General features: G+C 45.4%; 1 protein-coding gene across 1 annotated transcript in view; it reads right to left on the bottom strand.

Moving 5' to 3' along the window:
- Positions 1-626: 626 nt before the first annotated feature.
- Positions 627-18,630, bottom strand: part of LOC138521019 (translocator protein-like) — a 40,332-nt gene continuing 22,328 nt past the window's right edge. The window contains exons 2-4 of the mRNA XM_069633526.1: positions 16,744-16,948; positions 8,549-8,687; positions 627-1,051 (exon numbers count right to left, since the gene is read on the bottom strand). Coding sequence (XP_069489627.1) covers positions 869-1,051; positions 8,549-8,687; positions 16,744-16,916 — 495 coding nt within the window. The 5' untranslated portion in view covers positions 16,917-16,948 and the 3' untranslated portion in view covers positions 627-868. The remainder of the gene's footprint in view (positions 1,052-8,548; positions 8,688-16,743; positions 16,949-18,630) is intronic.

Here is an 18,630-nt window from a genome sequence, read left to right as displayed (position 1 = left end):
GGTGGCCAGCATGTGGGTGTCCTGTTCATGAATGGATCTAACACAAGTAGTAGGACTTTGTAGTTGGACCGATGGTGCCAAATGGAATAAGGGTGGTGGGGAGAAGTGGAAACGAGCAGGGAAGTTTGTACTGGGTGCGGGTGGCAAAGTTGAGGCTTTTGTCAAGACGATCAATGGAATCCAGAGCCGGCCCTAGGAGGAACGTTGAGCGCTAGTCAAGGCGACTGAGCACAAGGAGACATGCCATCAATGCCACTGTAGTGGTCCCACGGCTGCACAGTTCAGATTGAAGAGACCCCACATTCAGGATTTTGGAAATGTGGCAGAGGCGAGTGACTGGCATGTAGTTGTTAGCGACGTTATGCACGAATAAAAGGCATACTCTATACCTAAAAAAAGGTTTCTTATGCCCTTATGTACAGCAATAAAATACTTACGCTGACCTCCCGAACCCTACACAAGGTTTCTTCTCTGCACTTGTAAAGCTACGCCAGGGTTCCGTTCATCTATGCACAGGAATGAGGTTTCCTTCGATCATATGAACTTCCGGTTTTGTTACTCATATATACAAACCTGGATTCCTTTGAACACATTTTTAAGCGTATTGTTCTTACAGAAAAAACATGAACATGTTAAGAAAAACCTTTATTCATGTGAACACGGACCATGGTTGGCTTAGTATTTTATTAAGATGACCTGGTAATGTGGGTCCTTCAATGCTCATCGGTTTTGTTCCCTTAGTTGTGGTTCCTCACTTTGCCGCGTAGGTTTGGCGTTTGGGCCGCCTCAACGCGTCAGCAGAGGTCTTTTCAGTGGGAGGGCATTGGCGGGTCGCCCCCTTTTTTGACAGTCTCTCCCCACAGTCTTCTCATTCTTTCTTCCCTTTGTCGCTCCCAGGGTTGTCCCTCCAGATGCAGTAGGTGAGCGCCGTGGCCAGGCTCAGCCACGCCAGGTAAGGAACCATCAGCAAGGTGCTCGTCTTGTTTATGGGGTACCAGGAGATCATTGTGAGGACCACCATGCAGTCGAGGCACAGGATTTCAGCAAGAGCCTGGACAAAGGGAGTGAGCAAAGGGAAAACATTAGGACACACAGTCGAAACAGCCATGAGCTAAGATTCTGGTGAGGAGTGAAGGGAGTAGGCGTGCATTCAATATAAAGGATTCGATATAAACATTGTATACCATTCCAAAGGTTACCTCCCTGAGGAGGCCCAACAAGGCCGAAACATGTCTGGGATTGCCTGTTTTCTGTGCAGAGGGGACCTGGCCTAGCAGTTCCGGCTGGGCTGCCACCATTGGTGGCAGTACCTGACTGATTTGCATATGGCTGGACCCCTTTTGCAATGGCGCAGACGGGCTAAAATATGGTGGTGTGGAAGGTTGCCCAGAGCAATGCCAGTGGTTTAGGTACATTCAAAACCTTCCTCCCGTCACTTTTGTGGTTATACCAATGGTTACCCATGACATCACTCTCTATGAAAATGTTCTTTGCAGTTAGGCTCAGTACCCAGGGGCACATGCACACAATGTCAATCAGAAAAACAAAATGGCAGAAGGGCCATTTATAAGATCACTTTACATATCATCATATTACTTTCTGCAATATGGCTGCTAGATTTCTGATGAGCAGGGCCTGTGCGGTTGTGAATGTAACCCCATACTGGGTTTCGTATTAGCACACCCTTTCTTACAATCAGCCATATGTTTAAGAGCCGATCGGGTGCCCCATCGTGGCACTATGATCATGGCAGCCAAAGCCGCCACATAGAATTGGCTTGTTGAGCAGAGGTCGAAGTGAGCGGGAACTGTCGGGAGACAGAGCGTTATTCCACTCTCTTTTTATTTTTTACTGTTAACATATCTACTACTTTTTGCAACCACTTTCACCATTGCGGAACTGTTCTTTGCGAAAGTTAAATCACGCTTCTCCATTTGACCGTCAGTTACAGCTAAACTGAAATCTGTTTCAACTCAATTGGCTGTCAACCAGCAGGACTACGACCCTGGAAAATGTGTTGGAAGTTACTCCTTTCCTTCCTACTCTGTCCCCCGCTGGAGTCACAGTTCCATAACTTTTTTGGTACACTTCTATCACTGACTTTGTGGGATGACCAGAATGAATTAAACATTATGGAACCCCAGAATGAGCCGCTCTCCTGACTTTTCTATGCTGAGCCAATCAGGAGCTGTAAATCACAAGCCTGCTGCAAACGTAGGCACGAATAATGAAACAAATTTAAGAGAAAGGAAATAATTCTGTAATACGGTTTGCGTTCAGAATAGTACTTCATTTGGTAGAGTGCAGGCCCAACTATTTGTGCTACCCCAGATAATATTGTCCTCATTTGGAACAGGGGATTAATATCATCTTTACCAATAGATGTTCCCAAAGGTCAAAATTATTACAAAGAACTATGAGTGCAAATTACATATGAGTCACATACATGCACAAATGTATGTAAACTAATACCCGAACAAACACATTTTGGGCCCGTGGAATTTTTTGCACAGTGACAAGTGACTTTGCTCTGCCACCAAACACCCTAATTTACGTTGTTTGTTGGCAGTGCAAAGTCACTTTGGATCATGCAATAAATTCCATGAATCGGGCCCGAGGTGTTTTTGATCAAAAGATATTTCATATATACAAAAAAGATTTTTTTGCATGGACATAATTACATAAACAAACCAATATGTACCAAAAACACACATTCAAAGGGTTAACACAACACTGAGTGCTTTCGGGCATCACATACATAACAAAAGCCTAGATCAGCCCATGAAATATGCAGCATTTGAATTCCACCAATAGGGCTGTAAACAATTTCTGCCACTAAAGTTTGTCAACAGACCCTTCCAAAGACACATTTGAAAAGTACGGTTTACTTAAGTTTCGGCTACCGAGCCCAGGATTTATGGGCAGCCTTCTTCAGGACTAAGAATATTTGTTCATGCGTATCAGGTCATAAAAACACCATTATGTCAGGTCGGGTATCGATTTATTCTTATCGTTAGCAGAGCGTTTTGCATTGCCAGACAACAGCTCTTACTCCAGAGGTTTATATTCAGTCTCCCGACAGCTACAAAAAATGGAAGTCCAATGATTTAGTATTTTGTTTGTATGTTTGCATATATGGGATTTAAAAAGCCCAAAGCTACATGGGAAGTAACTGAAAGCTCTATTAAGGGGATACACACTGGAGTTACAAGTAGGGAGCCGATGTAGCAGAGCAGATTGGATTTGTAGGGGAGCAGAGGAGGGCGGGGGAACTCAGGAGGTGGAGAAGAGTGGATTGATTAGTGATTGGAGAGATGTACTTTACATTTTAGGGTCTCATGACCTTCCTGAAGTGTAGGATGGAGGGGCAAGCCTTATTTGCATTGGTAACTTGTTCCAGAGACAGGGTGCATCGCAGAAATCCCATATATTCCCTCTTGCAGATCTCTTTTTCCACTCTGGCAATGTTGTGGCGTTTGGTGGTGCTCTGGCTTCCAGAGATGGCGAGTTTCCTGGCCAAGTAGAGTGGTGTTTTGGTTGCGACTGCCTTTGAGATGATGCAGGCAGCTTTGCACATGATTTGTGCCTGAAGCAGTAGCGAGTGCAGCTCCTTGAAGATGGGTCTGATTGATTAAATTGTATCAGACCTGTGAAGAGACGTGCTTCAGTGTGCTGGACAGCTCTTAGAGGGGTCAAGGTGACCTCTGGGACTCCTGCGTCTAAGTGTTGCCTGTCCAGCTATGAGTTGACCACGACTGGTACACCTTTTCTGAAACTTGGGTAAGGGAGGAAAGGCTTGGCTTCATGGAGGAGCACAAGCAAGGACCATCCCGCTTAGGTCTCTTTGGAAATGTGTGTTTTGATTTAAAGGTCACAGTCAATAGCAAAGCCAAGATATTTTTCACTGAGTGACAGTTGAGACGTGAATCATTGAGCGCCATGTCCCCGAGCCAATTCTGGACTTGGGAATGGTTGGTGGTATTTTCAAAAGAAGTTAATTCGATCACTGTAGGATTGAGCTTTGGGTAAACATTTGACATCCAGGCTTGGATGAGAGTTGGTCAAATAGTGCTTAAGACCATGGATGTTGTTGATGCAATTGACCTTTAGGTAACACTGCATGCATATTGGTGTATCTTTATGTTAGTGTTGGCGAGGAGTGACCAGAGAGGATCCATGTAGTGGTTGAAGATGGCGGGAGACAGAATGGAGCTGTGTGTAACTCTGAAGGTGCTCTTGGTGGATGTTTCCATGAAGGTGGTTGTGTAAGACTCCTATTAAGAAGACATGCTAATCCAATGCCCAGGAGTAGATTTAAGAGCTCCCATCATAATTCTGTAAACTGCCACACTAGCCAGGGATCATTGCTACGTGGGTCCCAAACACTGTTTTTTGCGAGTCTGAATGTCTCAGGGTGCCTGCAGGCAATGCTAACTATGGGAGCCATACAGCCCGGAACAGTAAGGGCAGGATGATGGCAGCAGTGCATACCAGCTTTCATAAGATTGAGGGTTGAGACAATTCTGCTTCACAGCCCACTGCCTGAATGGACGTCTTTACTTCTTCTCTTTCTTCCCAGACCCTCTTCACGGCTGTCCTCAATCTCCTCTACTCCCCTCCCTCCTCCATCTGCACCTAGGCCTCTCTCTCAATCCCTCCTACTCTGCTCCTTCTCAGCCACAGCACCGGATGAGGTCACCAAGACTGTTTGCTCTATGAAAGTCTCCTCCAGGGAGGTGCATCCCTGCTCCTCTAGAACTATCAAGGACAATATTGCTGCCCTCGCTCCCTCTTTGGCTGAGTTCTCCTCCTTTGCTACTGGCTCCTTCCTATTACCTCTCAAGCACTCCCTTGTGCTCCCCCTCATAATAAAGCCCTCTGTGGACCCTTCCCGCCTGTCTAACTACCTCCCTATCTCCACTAACCCCTTCCTGGGCAAACCTTTGGAGAGGTTGGCCATCTCCCAACTAATCCATCACTCTGAATCTGTTGGCTGTCTGCACAATGATCAGTCTGTCTTCAGAGCAGCCAGAGGCATGGAAACTGCTCTGCTGAACACATGCGATGACTTGCTCTCTAACCTCAGCCCCAACTCTCCTTCTGTTCTCATCCTCCTTGATCTGTCCTCTACCTTTGACACTGTCAATCATGCCACCCTCTTAAATCGACTCCATGATACTCTGGGCATCACGGACCGGGCACAGGCTCGGCTGACCTCTTTCCTTTCGAATCGGCCCTCCCAGGTTCAAATGGGCCCTTTTCTTTCCTCTACCTCACTCTCTGCTTGCGGCGTCCCACAGGGCTATATCCACTCACCATGACCTTTTAACATTTACCTTGCCCCTCTTGACCACCCGATTTCCACCTTCTCTTCTCATTTCCAGTGTTATGAGGGAGACGGACAGTTCTCCTTTAAGCTTCCCTCCCCTTACTCTCTCATTCTTGATTGCCTGACTGCTATTCAGGCATGGTGTGCTGCCAACGATCTGTGTCTTAAGGCCAGTAAGACTGAGATCCTTCTTATTGGAACTCTCCCCCCTTCCTTCCCTCCTACTCTCTCGCTGCCCTCCTTGGGTTCCCACCCCTCACCCTCTTGTGAAGAAAAAGAAATGTGAGGAAAAAAACCTGGGTGTCATTTTCGACTCCTTTCTCTCTTTCTCACCTCATATCGATGACCTTGCCAAGAAGGCTCACTTTCAGCCCCACCTCCTCAGAGGCATTCTCCCCTTCCTCACCTTCCCCCAGAAACTCAATGTCTCTAGAGCTCTGTTTCTCTGCAGGCTGGACTACTGCAACAACCTCTTCCTCAATCTGCCTCCTTTCTCCCCACACCCTCTTTAACTAATCAAGAATAGGACTGCAAGACTTATCTTTGACCTTAAGCCCAAGGAATGCATCTCTCCAGCACTAAAATCTCTCACTGGCTCCCAGTGGCTGCAAGGATCACATTTAAGACCCTCTACATCATCCACAAGGCTTTGTGGGGCCTGGGTCCTCTCTACATCCCACTTTCTCTCCCTAAATACCTCCCTGCTAGAGTCCTTTGGTCCTCTAGCTCCAACTCTCTGCAGGTTAGACTTTTCTCCAATTAGAGAGTGGGGGTAGATCTCTTTCTTCAGCAGGAGCCTCCCTCTGGAATGGCCTCCCCGCCAATCTCAGGCTTGAGCCGGATCTCCGTAAGTTCGGGAAACGTCTCAAGACCTTCCTTTTCTCCTCCTCCTTCCCTCTCCCTCTCCCTTGCTAATTCCCCTCTGCTGCTGGGACTGACTGCATGGTCCCTTCTGAGTCACCCAAGGGCCAGGCCCTCCCTCGACCAGTCTGCCCCAGCACTTCCTTACCAGCACTTGCCTTCGGGCACCCTCCCTGACTAGAGCACTGAGTGTAATTCACCCCCCTCCTCGCACTTTGACCCTTATCTCGTCCCCAGTGCACTTGCCCTCCAGGCTCCCCTTAGCACTTACCTAGCCCCTCGCCCCCCTACCTCCTTCATCCCCCTTCCCCTTACCTCCCCCTGCCCCTGTTTGCCGTACTTGCACAATCCGAATGTCACAAGGCCTAGTAAGACCATGTAGTGTTGTTTATCCTCCTCTGTTCCCCCTTCGTCTTGTGGCACCTGGAAACACTTCCTGCTGTTTAGGTGCTTTAGAAATATGCACTAAATAAAAAAATAAAAATACATGGGTGCCACTAGTGTAACTGTACAATGAACTTGCCAGCAGAGGGGCAAAGTATGCAGGTTTTCTAGGCCCCCCGCGAAATGCCATCTGTATACAGGAAAAGGCCATCTGCGTAAGAGTCCCTATTCTTTCAATGGGAATTCTTTTTTTGGGCACCGGCACCACCGCCGGGAAAACCAGAAGTTGTCGCCCCTGTGTGCCAGTCTATATTCTGTCCATGGATGCAGTGGAGGCTAATTTCAATGACTTGCTACAGGGCCCATTGCAACCCTGACCCCCAATTGCTTGGCCAGTGAATCCTGTGGGGTTAGTGGGTGGCAGTCTTTCTGGTTGGCGAGACTGCCCCCTATGCAAGACTTCCTCTTTGAGGTGTCAATGGAGAATTATGATTTAATTCCAAAAGGAATCAAAGAAAACAAAGGCAATTGAGAATATATTCCAGCTCGTGTTTTAAGGGTTAATCGTCTTAAATCAGGTGGGTTCTCTTGGTAGTGCCAGAGGAGAGTGATAAGACAAGGAATTCTGAAACTGTAATGTTTATAAAAGACGATCATGTAACCAGATTAGCCAACATACACACCCTACCAACCCGACAGTGTTCACTTGTAATGGGATAGATACAGAGTGGCCTTCTATAGCACCGTTCTGCCATTTTGGTGGTCTTTATGTATTTTATTTTATTGTTAATTTATAACACGCTTAATACCAGCGTTGTGGTTTCTAAGTGTAGGATAGGGTTTCAAATCTCAGTGGCGCTGCGTTGTCTTGCTTCCAAGACAAACCTGTTGCCCCTGGGCTATCCTTCCTCACCTCTTGCTGCATATAGCCCTGTACGAAAAGAGGAAGTTGTGTGTACTGAGTAAGTTAGATTGAGAAGCAGTTCTGGCCCGTTGTGCTGATTGGATGCAAGCACGAAGCACCCGCATCCCGAAGGCCGCTCTGGTTCTACAGTTTTGGTGGTCACACTTGGGTGTGTGTTTATGTGGCGAGACCAACACAACATCTGATAAAGTTACAGAACTCTGGTTCTGGGTTAGGCGCTGGTGAGGGTGGTGGGGGTAGTGGGTAGTGTGTAGTGGAGCTAAGGAGTTGAGCTTCGTCTTAGGTCTTTCAATGGTGTCCCATAAACTAATGGGCTTGAGGTCCTTTGTGGAGGTGTGGGAGGTGTGTGTGTGGTGTAATGTGGTAGGAGATATTAGAGGTGAATTGGTCGGTTGCGTAAACGAGGGGAGAAGACAATCAGTGGGTACATGTCTTGAGTGGTACAAAAGAGTGAGATAATTGAGCTCCCTCCATGAGAAAGAATTAGGACCATCTATGAGATGTTGCAAGTACCATTGGTTACATGGAGTCTGACCCGAAAGAGCCCCTTCTCATTTTGTTTGCTTCCTTTGTGGGCGTGTTTTGCGTTGTGGTGTGTTTGTATATTGAAGTGGGTCTGTTCCATTGAGCTTGCAGCGAGTGGTTCTGTTCTCTATTGTGGCTTTGACAGCGTGTTGCCTGTAGGTTTGTGTTGTGGTCATATCATTTGTGTTGTCTCTGCTTGGGTGGAAGTCACCTCAAGTAGTTATGTGTTGGTTGAACTTTTTGCGGCTGGTCTCTCACTGGTGTTACTTGAATAGCCAGGTTTTTAGATGTTTTCTAAAGTCATATGGCCAGCTTCTGTATTTGGGTAGAGAGTGTCAGAGTTTGGTTGAGAGAAAGGAGAAGGACTGGTGAGCTATTCCCAGCATGCACGGTGAGCTGGTGATCCATGTGGTGACTACTGTGGCAACGTAATACACCAACAACCCATCTCCATTAGCCACTACACCTGTAAGCTTGGTGCAAGTTATTAAACATTTCCACCACAGAGTATAAGAGCACCTTACCAGTTTCAGACGATGGGCACCAAAGAATATGGGCATCCAGCCCCAGTTCAGCACCATCTGAGCTCCGTAAAGACCAAGGGGCACCATTGCTTGGCTGTTGAAACCGCCGAGGTCCTTCCAGACCAGGTACGAAGCATAGCTTAGGGAGGAACAAGAAGGGCATCATTTGAAGGTGTATGATTATTAGCAATGTACACACAGAATGGTGATCTGACTGCTATAAAACTCCCCAATAGCTTAAGGTGTGGGTCTATTTGACCTAAAACATTTGACCTAACCACATTTGATCTAATTTATTTGACCTTTATTCGGTCTAAAATGCAGTGGGAGACCCCCCACAACCCCTGCACTTCATCTCAACCTGATCGATACCCTTACCCACCCCATATATATATTTATTAAATTTGACAGAAAAAAATAGATTAAATGTTTTAGGTCAAATGTTTTAAGGTCAATTATGCTAATACCTAGCCTGACGCATGCCGATTGTGGAATATCTCATCAATTTCCCACTAGCCCTAAATTGTGGCTAGGTAGGCTCCGAGAAAAGTGCATTTGTCAATTTAGATGCAACAGACATTATCATTTAGGTGCAAGAACCAAGTGCATCAAAAGGGGTGTCGGGAAGTGAGAGGGCAGTAGATGAAAGGTTACTTCTCAGTTACCTAGTGGCACTCAGCTAAAACAAACCCAATGCAGCTTTGGTTCATCCTTCCTACACACGTCATTTTCTGCAATGTTACAAATGATTGACTTAAAGGGAAACCTGATGTTGTGCAATAACCCACAGGTGGTAGTCGTGGCCTGCAACCTGCTCTTCTCCAAGTGTTTTTGCACTACCACTCCCATGATCCCACACCATTGACTATGTTAGCTAGTGCTGATGGGAGTTGTAGTGCAAAATATCTAGAGATGTTCTATGGGTTTTGTCATGGAAAAATGATGAAGGTACGGTAGCCGGCGAGCACCCAACTCCTACTGCATATTATCCACGCTTGCGGCTAATGACAATTTGTTACCCAGCTGCACCTGAAGTTTAAATAATATACATATGGAATAAACAAGGAGGAGGCTTGTACTCCTTATTTACTATTTACTAAATACAACATCACGCGACATCTGTGGTACCTCCCTTTCCATGTTCTTTCCTTTTCTCCTTACTTGATAGTGGCCACATTTAGGGAGTGCACACAACACATACAACTTCAGTCTGACATGTATGCTGAATAATAGCCATACTACTGGACTATGTCGTGTTCAAAGATTGATGCAACCACAAATAACAGGGCTGAATCCCTTGGGTTCAGTGAAGAGGAAGTTAAGAGGATATTAGGCCTCATTAAAACAACAGGTGATGAGCTGATTACCTCCGATAAACCAGAAGCTCTAATTAAGCAGCTAGAGTGGAAGATATGGAGAGAAATTAATCTAAAACTGCACGCAATGACATTAGTGCATTATTACAAGGCACAGAGAATTCCCTGAGGGTTAGAGTGAACTTAGAACAGACCCTGTGTAAAGAAAATCTCAATTTTGTGAAGAGATGGAGGCAAATCCTCAATAAGTGTTCGCTTGACCTAATTCTACTGACGATCGAAGAACTCGCACACAATTTGACAACATTAGATGGGGAAATCAACACTATCAAAAGCATATTAAGTAAGAGTTTCACGGCAGACCAACTAAAACAAATCTTAGAGGAAACTTATGAAAAAATAGCTAAGTATAAACAAGAATTAGAAACTAAGAAAATTAGAAAATTCAGAAGGGACACCCCAAGATTATAAATTGGACATCGTATACAGTTGGCAAGAATATTACGGCCAACGAGTGCTAAGACTATCTCAACCACGCCCTTCTAAAACGGGACCCCTGAATACAGACACTACTTCATCAGAAGCTTCGAGTACTGAGCTTGAAGGAACGTCTTGCACAACAACGGTAACACCACCCACTTCAGCAGTAGACCAAGACCCTATTGGGCCTGGCTGATTTTTTAGAAAAGGACAAACCAGACTAGGAAAGGGGAAGAAAAGAATCATAAAGGAAGAAAGTGGCGGGGAAGAAGACATAGTAGTCAACATCTCGTCATACAATCTGTCCAAGATGGAATTACAAGTTCTACGCAAGGGTCTATCCTTTGTACCTCAGTATAACACCAGCTTGCTTAGAGAGAAAATTGACTTCTTTAAGCTAATGTGGAAACTTAAACTCAAAGTCTTTTTTAGCACCCTTGGAGATGAGGAAGATAATAAGGAGCCTTCCAAGTTCCTTGAACTTGCACCCAAGAGTACATTCAATCCTCCGATTAGCAACCATGTGTTGACAGTCTTTGAAAAAACAGTACTGGATCAATTTAAGAAAATCTCTTTCCAATCTAAGGGACGGGGGAATTTCATGGTGAGCGAACAACAAACCTGTTGGACAACAAGGAGATCATATTTAATCCAGCAGATAAAGGTGGTGCACTTGTCCTAATGGATAAGTAGAAGCACATTGCAGAGGTGAAATGGCAACTGTCTGATCAAGAAACCTACAAAGAGATTAATTACAACCCGACAGAGAAAGTCAAGGACTTGATCAAGGACATTTTGGATGAGGCAGAAAATAGAGAGGTTATCTCTGATAAGACCTGCAAATTCCTGAAGACACATCCGATTATACCAGTAATATACATCCTGCCGAAGATCCATAAGAGGTTAGTGGACCCACCTGGGAGTCCCATTATAGCAGCTACAGTCTTCTGGAACCGCTGGCGAGATACTACACATTTCCTGAAAAAACGTAAGGAAGTTGACTTTGTGAATGAAAGGGATACCCTATTCACAATGGATGTTACATCACTGTATACTAACATCTCACACGAAGCAGGCCTTGAAGCTGTGGAATGGCTACTATTGAGATCCAATAATTGCCAAGGGGACAAGATCTTTGTACTTACATTACTCAAGCTGGTACTCATGAATAACTTCTTTAGATTCCAGGACAGATATTATCTGCAACTTTCTGGCACCAGTATGGGGGCATCTATGGCTCCGGCCTATGCGAACACCTATATCTATTACTTGGAAACTGAGCATGTATTGACCTCGGCAAGGTGGTTACGACACCTAACCGTCTATGTGAGATACGTAGACAATGTTTTTGGTATCTGGTCTGGCCCGGATGATCAGGATCTTCACTAAATCAACAGACAGAAATAGCTTCCTGTTGGCAACAAGCTTCCACCCACACAGGACAATTGAAAGTGTACCCTTAAGTCTGTTTTTGCGCTACTGGAGGAACATCTCAGAGGAATCAGAGTATTCTGATTCTGACAGTCAGTTACTCTGCGGCAAAAGTTCATGAAGAGGGGATACAAATCGACATCTATTTCCAAAATTGAAGAAAAGGTGGCTAATATCGAGAGAGAGACTCTGTTCACATCTAGAGCTAAGGACATGGATGACAACATTGTGTATGTGACAACACACTCCATCCAAAGCAAAAGAATTAGAAGTATTATCCAGAGGAACTGGCCAATGTTACAAATGGATCCCCTGACGCAATCACTCTTTTCACGACCTCCTATTTTTGCATACAGGAATAGTAGGGCGCTCAGGAATAGCCTGATTCGAGCAGCGACTTCAATGGACCAGACAGGATCAACCCAATACAGAGGTACACAACCTTGCTATAACTGCCAGCACTGCAGTAACATCCTGCTGGGGAATACGATTTCACATCCACACACGGGCAAACCAATCACATTAAAACACTCTTGTACTTGCGATTCAACAAATGTGGTTTATGCACTCAAATGTCCCTGTGGTTTCTACTACGTGGGGATCACTATGAGGAAGGCTAAATTGAGGTGGATTGAACACAAGTCTAATATCAGGACCAAAAACCAAAGATCACCAGTGTCAATGTATTTTGTTGAAGCAAGACACTCTATTGCCCAGTTGAGATGCATTATCTTAGAACAAGTACAAGTGGGCCCACAAGGGGGAGATGTACACAAACGGCTGCTACAGAGGGAGATTTTTTGGAAAAACTTATTGGACTGTCTCAGCCCAAGGGGCATGAACTTTGAATTTGATCTGATGTGCTTTGTTTAATAATATGTGCTTTCCGTTGTTGAAATAGTTGTCTAATCACTGAAGGTTGATCTAACAGGTGCTTTCCGCTGCTCAATCAGCAAAGATTGATATAGAAACTGATGTATGATTCTGTAGGGCTATGACCATTAGGATTCATGTATCTAGATTTATGGAAATAGGAATTATGTATTTGCAATCATATGTATTAATGATGCTTTTGTTCATCCACTAACCATTTTGTGTACCATACATTGTATAGACCATGTTGTGAGAATGGAGGGTTCAGCCTACTAAATACCAATTTATTGTTTCACATTACACGGAGACTGGTGGGACGTGAGATTTTGTTCTTATGTGGTCCATTGACTGGCTTCCGTGTAATCACTAAGTGTTAGCGAGAGGTGGGGCATCACGCAGCCTCTGACTGTGGTGGTGCCCCTCCTCGCGCTGCTTTATGCCCCTGTTTATTTTTATTTTTATTTTGATCAACAATTCCGACTGTAGTTCATGAGGTGGATCATGACCCTTAAGATCTAGAATACTTTTATTCCCCACCTTTTGTTGAAAAGTGCAACCATGCTGGGCAATCTGTACACAACTGTGCGGGGTTGCCGTGGTGATTAACGAGCGGACGTTTTATCTCCCTGACAACCATTTTTATGTTACCCATAGTTACGGGCTATGATTGGCTGAATCGCCTGGATTTACACGATGTGGGTGATTATATGAAATTCTTCATGTTATACCCACACGGTGTAGAATGCAGATTACATAGGGACACTATGGTTAATACAGATCGAATGGATCTATATTGAACTAAGTATAGACTATGGGCCTCATTACACGGTAGGCGATGAACCATGGTGCAATTAGCGCCATGGTTCATGCCGGTAAAATACCGGCACCGCCTTGTAGGAAAGGGTAATTACCGCCCCATTCCAAGGTTGGCGGGGCGGTAATTCCCCCTTCCACCATTGCCCTTCACCATTCCCATTTTTGCCCGATAGGGCATAATGGGAATGGTGAAGGCGCTAATTACGGCACCGCAAATTGCGGTACCGTAATTAGCTCCCTGGGTCCCTTTGCGGGTTGGTTTTTAACGCCTGCAAAAAGCAGGCGTTAAAATCCCCAACCCGCAAAGGGACCTCGTAGTAAGGCGGTAAGGATTTACCGGTACCGGTAAAATACTGGTATCGGTAAACCCTTACCACCTACCGTATAATGAGGCCCTATGAGTTAGAATGTGTGCCCACACTAACATGGCGTCCATGGAGGCGGCGCGCGTGCGTGTCGCTTCCATGGAAACCTACTAACAGATCGCAGAGCCGAGCAGCGCATCTTCTTGACGGGCGGCTAGAGGTCTGCGTCTGCTTGCAAACTGCAGGTAGGAGTTTATAAGTACTACAGCAGTACTGCCTGCCGACCCTACTGATCCACTCTTTTAAGAATCTGCTCATTCGGAGCGCTCATATAAGCCGGTTCGCTTCCTGGCGCTTGTATATACCGAAACACACGAGATATGCACAACTCATTGATGCGCTGCTAGATTGAATCAGCTGCAATAGCATATTAACTCTGATTTTTTTGTACTCAAATCTGTTGTGTCATTTTTTCAGTACTAGATTTTTGCAAAAACCACATCTTTTTATTGAATCCTCTAGTTTATGCAACTTGGGACTTACCGTCCATCAGTTCATACATACCCGAGGCGAGGAGTATTCCTTTGGACGGGTGAGTGTATAGATTGGAGTTATCTCCGAGCTTCTTTTTATAAAAAAAAAACTATGTTCATGGAAGCCGAGAATTGGTTTTCTGCTCTTAAAACAGGTTAAGGTGTTTTTCCGTTTACCCCAACTATAAGGTTAGTGACTTTGAATGCTACACACTTTCTAAGTCCATAAATAAATTATATATAGAACTAATTAGTGTATCTTCGTTTTTTTTCGGGAGATCCCAAAAATACCTTGAAACTTTACACTTCCTGCCCTGAAGATGGATTTGTTGAAATCCGAAACGCGTTGGCACTTTTAGGAGTGTATACGATGAATGACTGAGCAGAAGGGATGTTGCTGCTCATTTGTATATAATGCACAATCATTAATTTGATGAAGTATTTGTTTGCTATTTGTTCTCTGGTTTTATATTGAATGTTTAAAACCAAACCTGGTTTATCTCAGTTGACTATCAGTTTGTATTTAACACCGTTTTTGATGAACTTGCTGATTGTATTTTTGTATTGATTTGTGATTAATTCATACACACCAGTACCGTGTGTCTGTTAAGAATTTTTGTTATGAACATATTTCCTGTCTGCCTTGTATCATTTACCGTCTTGTTGGCTCTTGACTGTGCTGAATCAGGGTGACAGCATTATTTAATGCACGTCAGTACATTAAAGGTTACACAGAAGAAATGTAAGTATTGAATATTCATGCATCTAAAATTGTTACGTTGACTAGTTTGGATTGCGACCTCCAATTGGGGGTGTTGCTATCACAACTGGCCTTAAAAACACCAGTTAGAGTGCAACTCTGGGTTATCGGTTGGGGACGGCCGATGTATGTTGTTCACTTTTTGTTTGTAGGTCTCGAGTGGCCTCGAGGTTTACCCAGCTGCACCTGAAGTTTAAATAATATACATATGGAATAAAGAAGGAGGAGGATTGTACTCCTTATTTACTATTTACATCACACGACATCTGTGGTGCCTCCCTTTCCATGTTCTTTCCATATCTCATCAATATCCCACTAGCCCTAAATTGTGGATAGGTAGGCTCCGTGTATTTGGCACTTTAGATGCAACAGACGTTATCATTTAGGTGCAAGAACCAAGTGCAGGGGGCATCAAAAGTGGTGTCGGGAAGTGAGAGGGTTGTGCACGGATCTTATACTATTGTTGCTTCCACTGTACATGTCCCCTAGATCCAGTGGACAAGTCAACAGGGTAACTTTGTGATGCATTGGTTCTTTGTGTCTTGGAACTCAGCCCTGTGCATTGCTGCTGACTGTACTGTGTGTTTGTGTGTGTGTGCAACGTATACAATGCTTGTTTACCTGTTTTGTACGCGAATGCTCCCAGTGCTGCTGTTAGTCCTATACCTGATATGTAAGGGAATTATCCAATTTGACTGAAAAAAAATTACTGTATGGCCTACTTGACCGAATTTAGGCTGTACGAAATGATCGTACAACCAAAAATGTGTACAACTAGGCCACACGGTTACATTATAGCAAACAGGGGGAATGGAGGGTGCGGGAGTTTCCCCCACTGCCCTTGCTTGCTATAATGGGAACAGGGATTGCAGGGGTGTCCCCCCCCTTCCGGGACATTGGAAGCAGGGGACTTCCGGCGGACGCCAATAAGGTAAGAAGGGGTGGGTGGATATAGGGCTGCTGGCAGGCCAGGGATTCGGCTTGTTTGGCCGAAGGTCAAATAGATTTGCGGCGCAATCCACTATGGTCAATTCCGCCGCAAATGTATTGACCTCGGTCAAACAACCCATATGCCTCTGTAGGTGCCTCCTCCTCCGTAAGTGAGGGAAGCGTATGCTGCTGTTTCTTCTGCTGTCTCTCTTCTTATTGTGTGTCTGTGTGTGTAAGGGACGTTCTCGCTGCCACTGAGATACATCTTTTATGTGCATTGGGTGTGTTTCCTTTGCTGTTTTGCTTCTGCTGAGTGTGAAGTAAGCTCCTGCTTCAGACAGGTCTACGTTAGGTCTGTGTTTGGAACAAAAAACGGGAGAGCAGATGCTGCTTGCGTCTGTTGGGAATGAAGCTTGCACGGCTACTGCAGTACCTGCACAGTGGTGGTGGGGGGTGGGGGTGTCAGCCTGTGACGTATCTGTCTAAAAGGCAAATAAGGGGCCCCCCCATAGTCTTGGCAAAGACCCTGTGAAACCAGCCCTACTGTGACAGGTCCACACAGACCAAGAAGAATCCTAACCGACGACTACATACTCAACCGAGAAGATGGAGTAATGAGGCTCAAGCCTCGGTGTCCAAAAATCACAGCTGATGGATAAAATCTATCAGCAAGAAGAAGAAGAAGCGCGCCCCATAGTCTGTACTTCCCCTCACGCCTCTCACAAAAGAAGTTACCCATTTGTTTACTTACCCCATCGTTGTGTATAAAGTTGTCCAGGCAATCGGGAACATCTTGTTGGGTGGGCGCCAAGAGGGTTTATTCAGCCCCTCGTACCAGGTGGGGACATTCTTGCGAGTGCAGAGCCAGCCAAAGAAGCCCCCGATGTGTGGAAGGGCCGTGAAGCTCGCAATGGCAGCCCACATCCTTACCGGCTTGCGACTGGACCTGAGGCTTTCTGTAAGAGCAACAGTAGATGAAAGGTTACTTCTCAGTTACCTAGTGGCCCTCAGCTAAAACAAACCCAATGCAGCTTTGGTTCATCTTTTCTACCCACGTCATTTTCTGCAATGTTACAAATGATTGAATTAAATGTTAACCTGATGCTGTACAATAACACACAGTTGGTAGTAGTGGTCTGGTTTTGCACTTCCACTCCCATGATCCCACACCATTGACTATGTTAGCTAGTGCTGATGGGAGCTGTAGTGCAAAATATCTGGAGATGTCCTATGGGTTTTGTCATGGGAAAATGACGAAGGTACGGTAGCCGGCGGGCACCCAACTCCTACTGCATATTATCCACGCGTGCGGCTAATGACAATTCGTTCACGCCCAAAATCTTCATGTTGTGCAGTTGGGTCACCATTGGAAAGCGATCCCAATAAAACATAATTTTAATAAATGTGTTGTTTTTCCAATGTAAATATGTATCTTAATAATCAGGGCATGAATAGGGTGAGGGGAAGTCCTATGACGTCAGAGCAAGCCGAAGCTCGCTTTCCACATCATTGCCAATACGCTGTCTGTGAATTGTACCCAATCACACCCACCCCCCAAAGAAAAGAGTTCACGCCTCGCCTTTGGAAACTCAGCTTTGACAGAGAAGTGGCACATGCTTAACCATGTAGACCAACCCGTGTCCCATCAACCACATCCTAAAGCCAATGTATATTTGTCATTGACAACCGAAAGTGATAAGGGGGTCACCCTAAAAATATCTTGGTTTGCCTTACAGAGGCCATGAAATGTGGTGGAGCTACCAGTGAACCATGTCAGGAGCAGCCAGCAGTGCACGCCCTCCCGGCAGGCCCTTTACCAGTATGTTATGTTATGTTACTCTGCTTTTATACTGCGCCAAAACACCACCGTAGTAGTTTCAGAGCATCTGACGCTTGGCCGTGCAGCATTGCCTGGGGCGACCCAAACCTTAATCTGCTAATCAACAAACTCTGAGACACAGCCTAAACCTAGTCACCCATGTGGAGAGAATAGCGTCAAAAGGTGTGACCGGGGCTACTGTACTATGCAAAAAACTCTGATGCAGGGCTGGCCTACACTGAGTGATTAAGGCACTAGGTGTTGACCTAGTTATTACTTTGGTCTTGTAAAGGGGAACCTCATCAGTTCCTTCCGAGCCACTTGGCTACTTGCAATGTTCTCTTCGGCGGATTAGAGAATTAAACTTGGGGTCTTATGATAGAGCCAGAAACCTGATTACTGTCAACAAATTCTCACCTCTATTATCTGTTGTGTTCTGCGGGTTGAGCCTTCTATGTACTGTGGAACCCATGTAAGCATACGAGGCTCCACACTGATCTGCGGTCTCTGGCACCCCTACTTCATGCAAGGTACACAGGGCTCCATGATGGTCTATGTATTATGGCACCCCTACTTCATGCAGGGCATACAGGGCTCCATGGTGGCCTATGTACTCTGGCACCCCTACTTCATGCAAGAGATACAGGGCTCCACAGTGGTCTATGTACTCTGGCACCCCTACTTCATGCAAGAGATACAGGGATCCACAGTGGTCTATGTACTCTGGGACCCTACCTCATGCAAGGCATACAGCGCTTCATGGTGGCCTATATACTCTGGCACCCCTACTTCATGCAAGGCATACAGGGGTCCATGGTG

Source organism: Ambystoma mexicanum, chromosome 13, assembly GCF_040938575.1.
Source record: "Ambystoma mexicanum isolate Mex_15411 chromosome 13, UKY_AmexF1_1, whole genome shotgun sequence".
In the NCBI taxonomy this organism is placed as follows: Eukaryota; Metazoa; Chordata; class Amphibia; order Caudata; family Ambystomatidae; genus Ambystoma; species Ambystoma mexicanum.
Note: the sequence above shows the minus strand (reverse complement) of the source record. Positions and strands in the feature narration are given on the sequence as shown.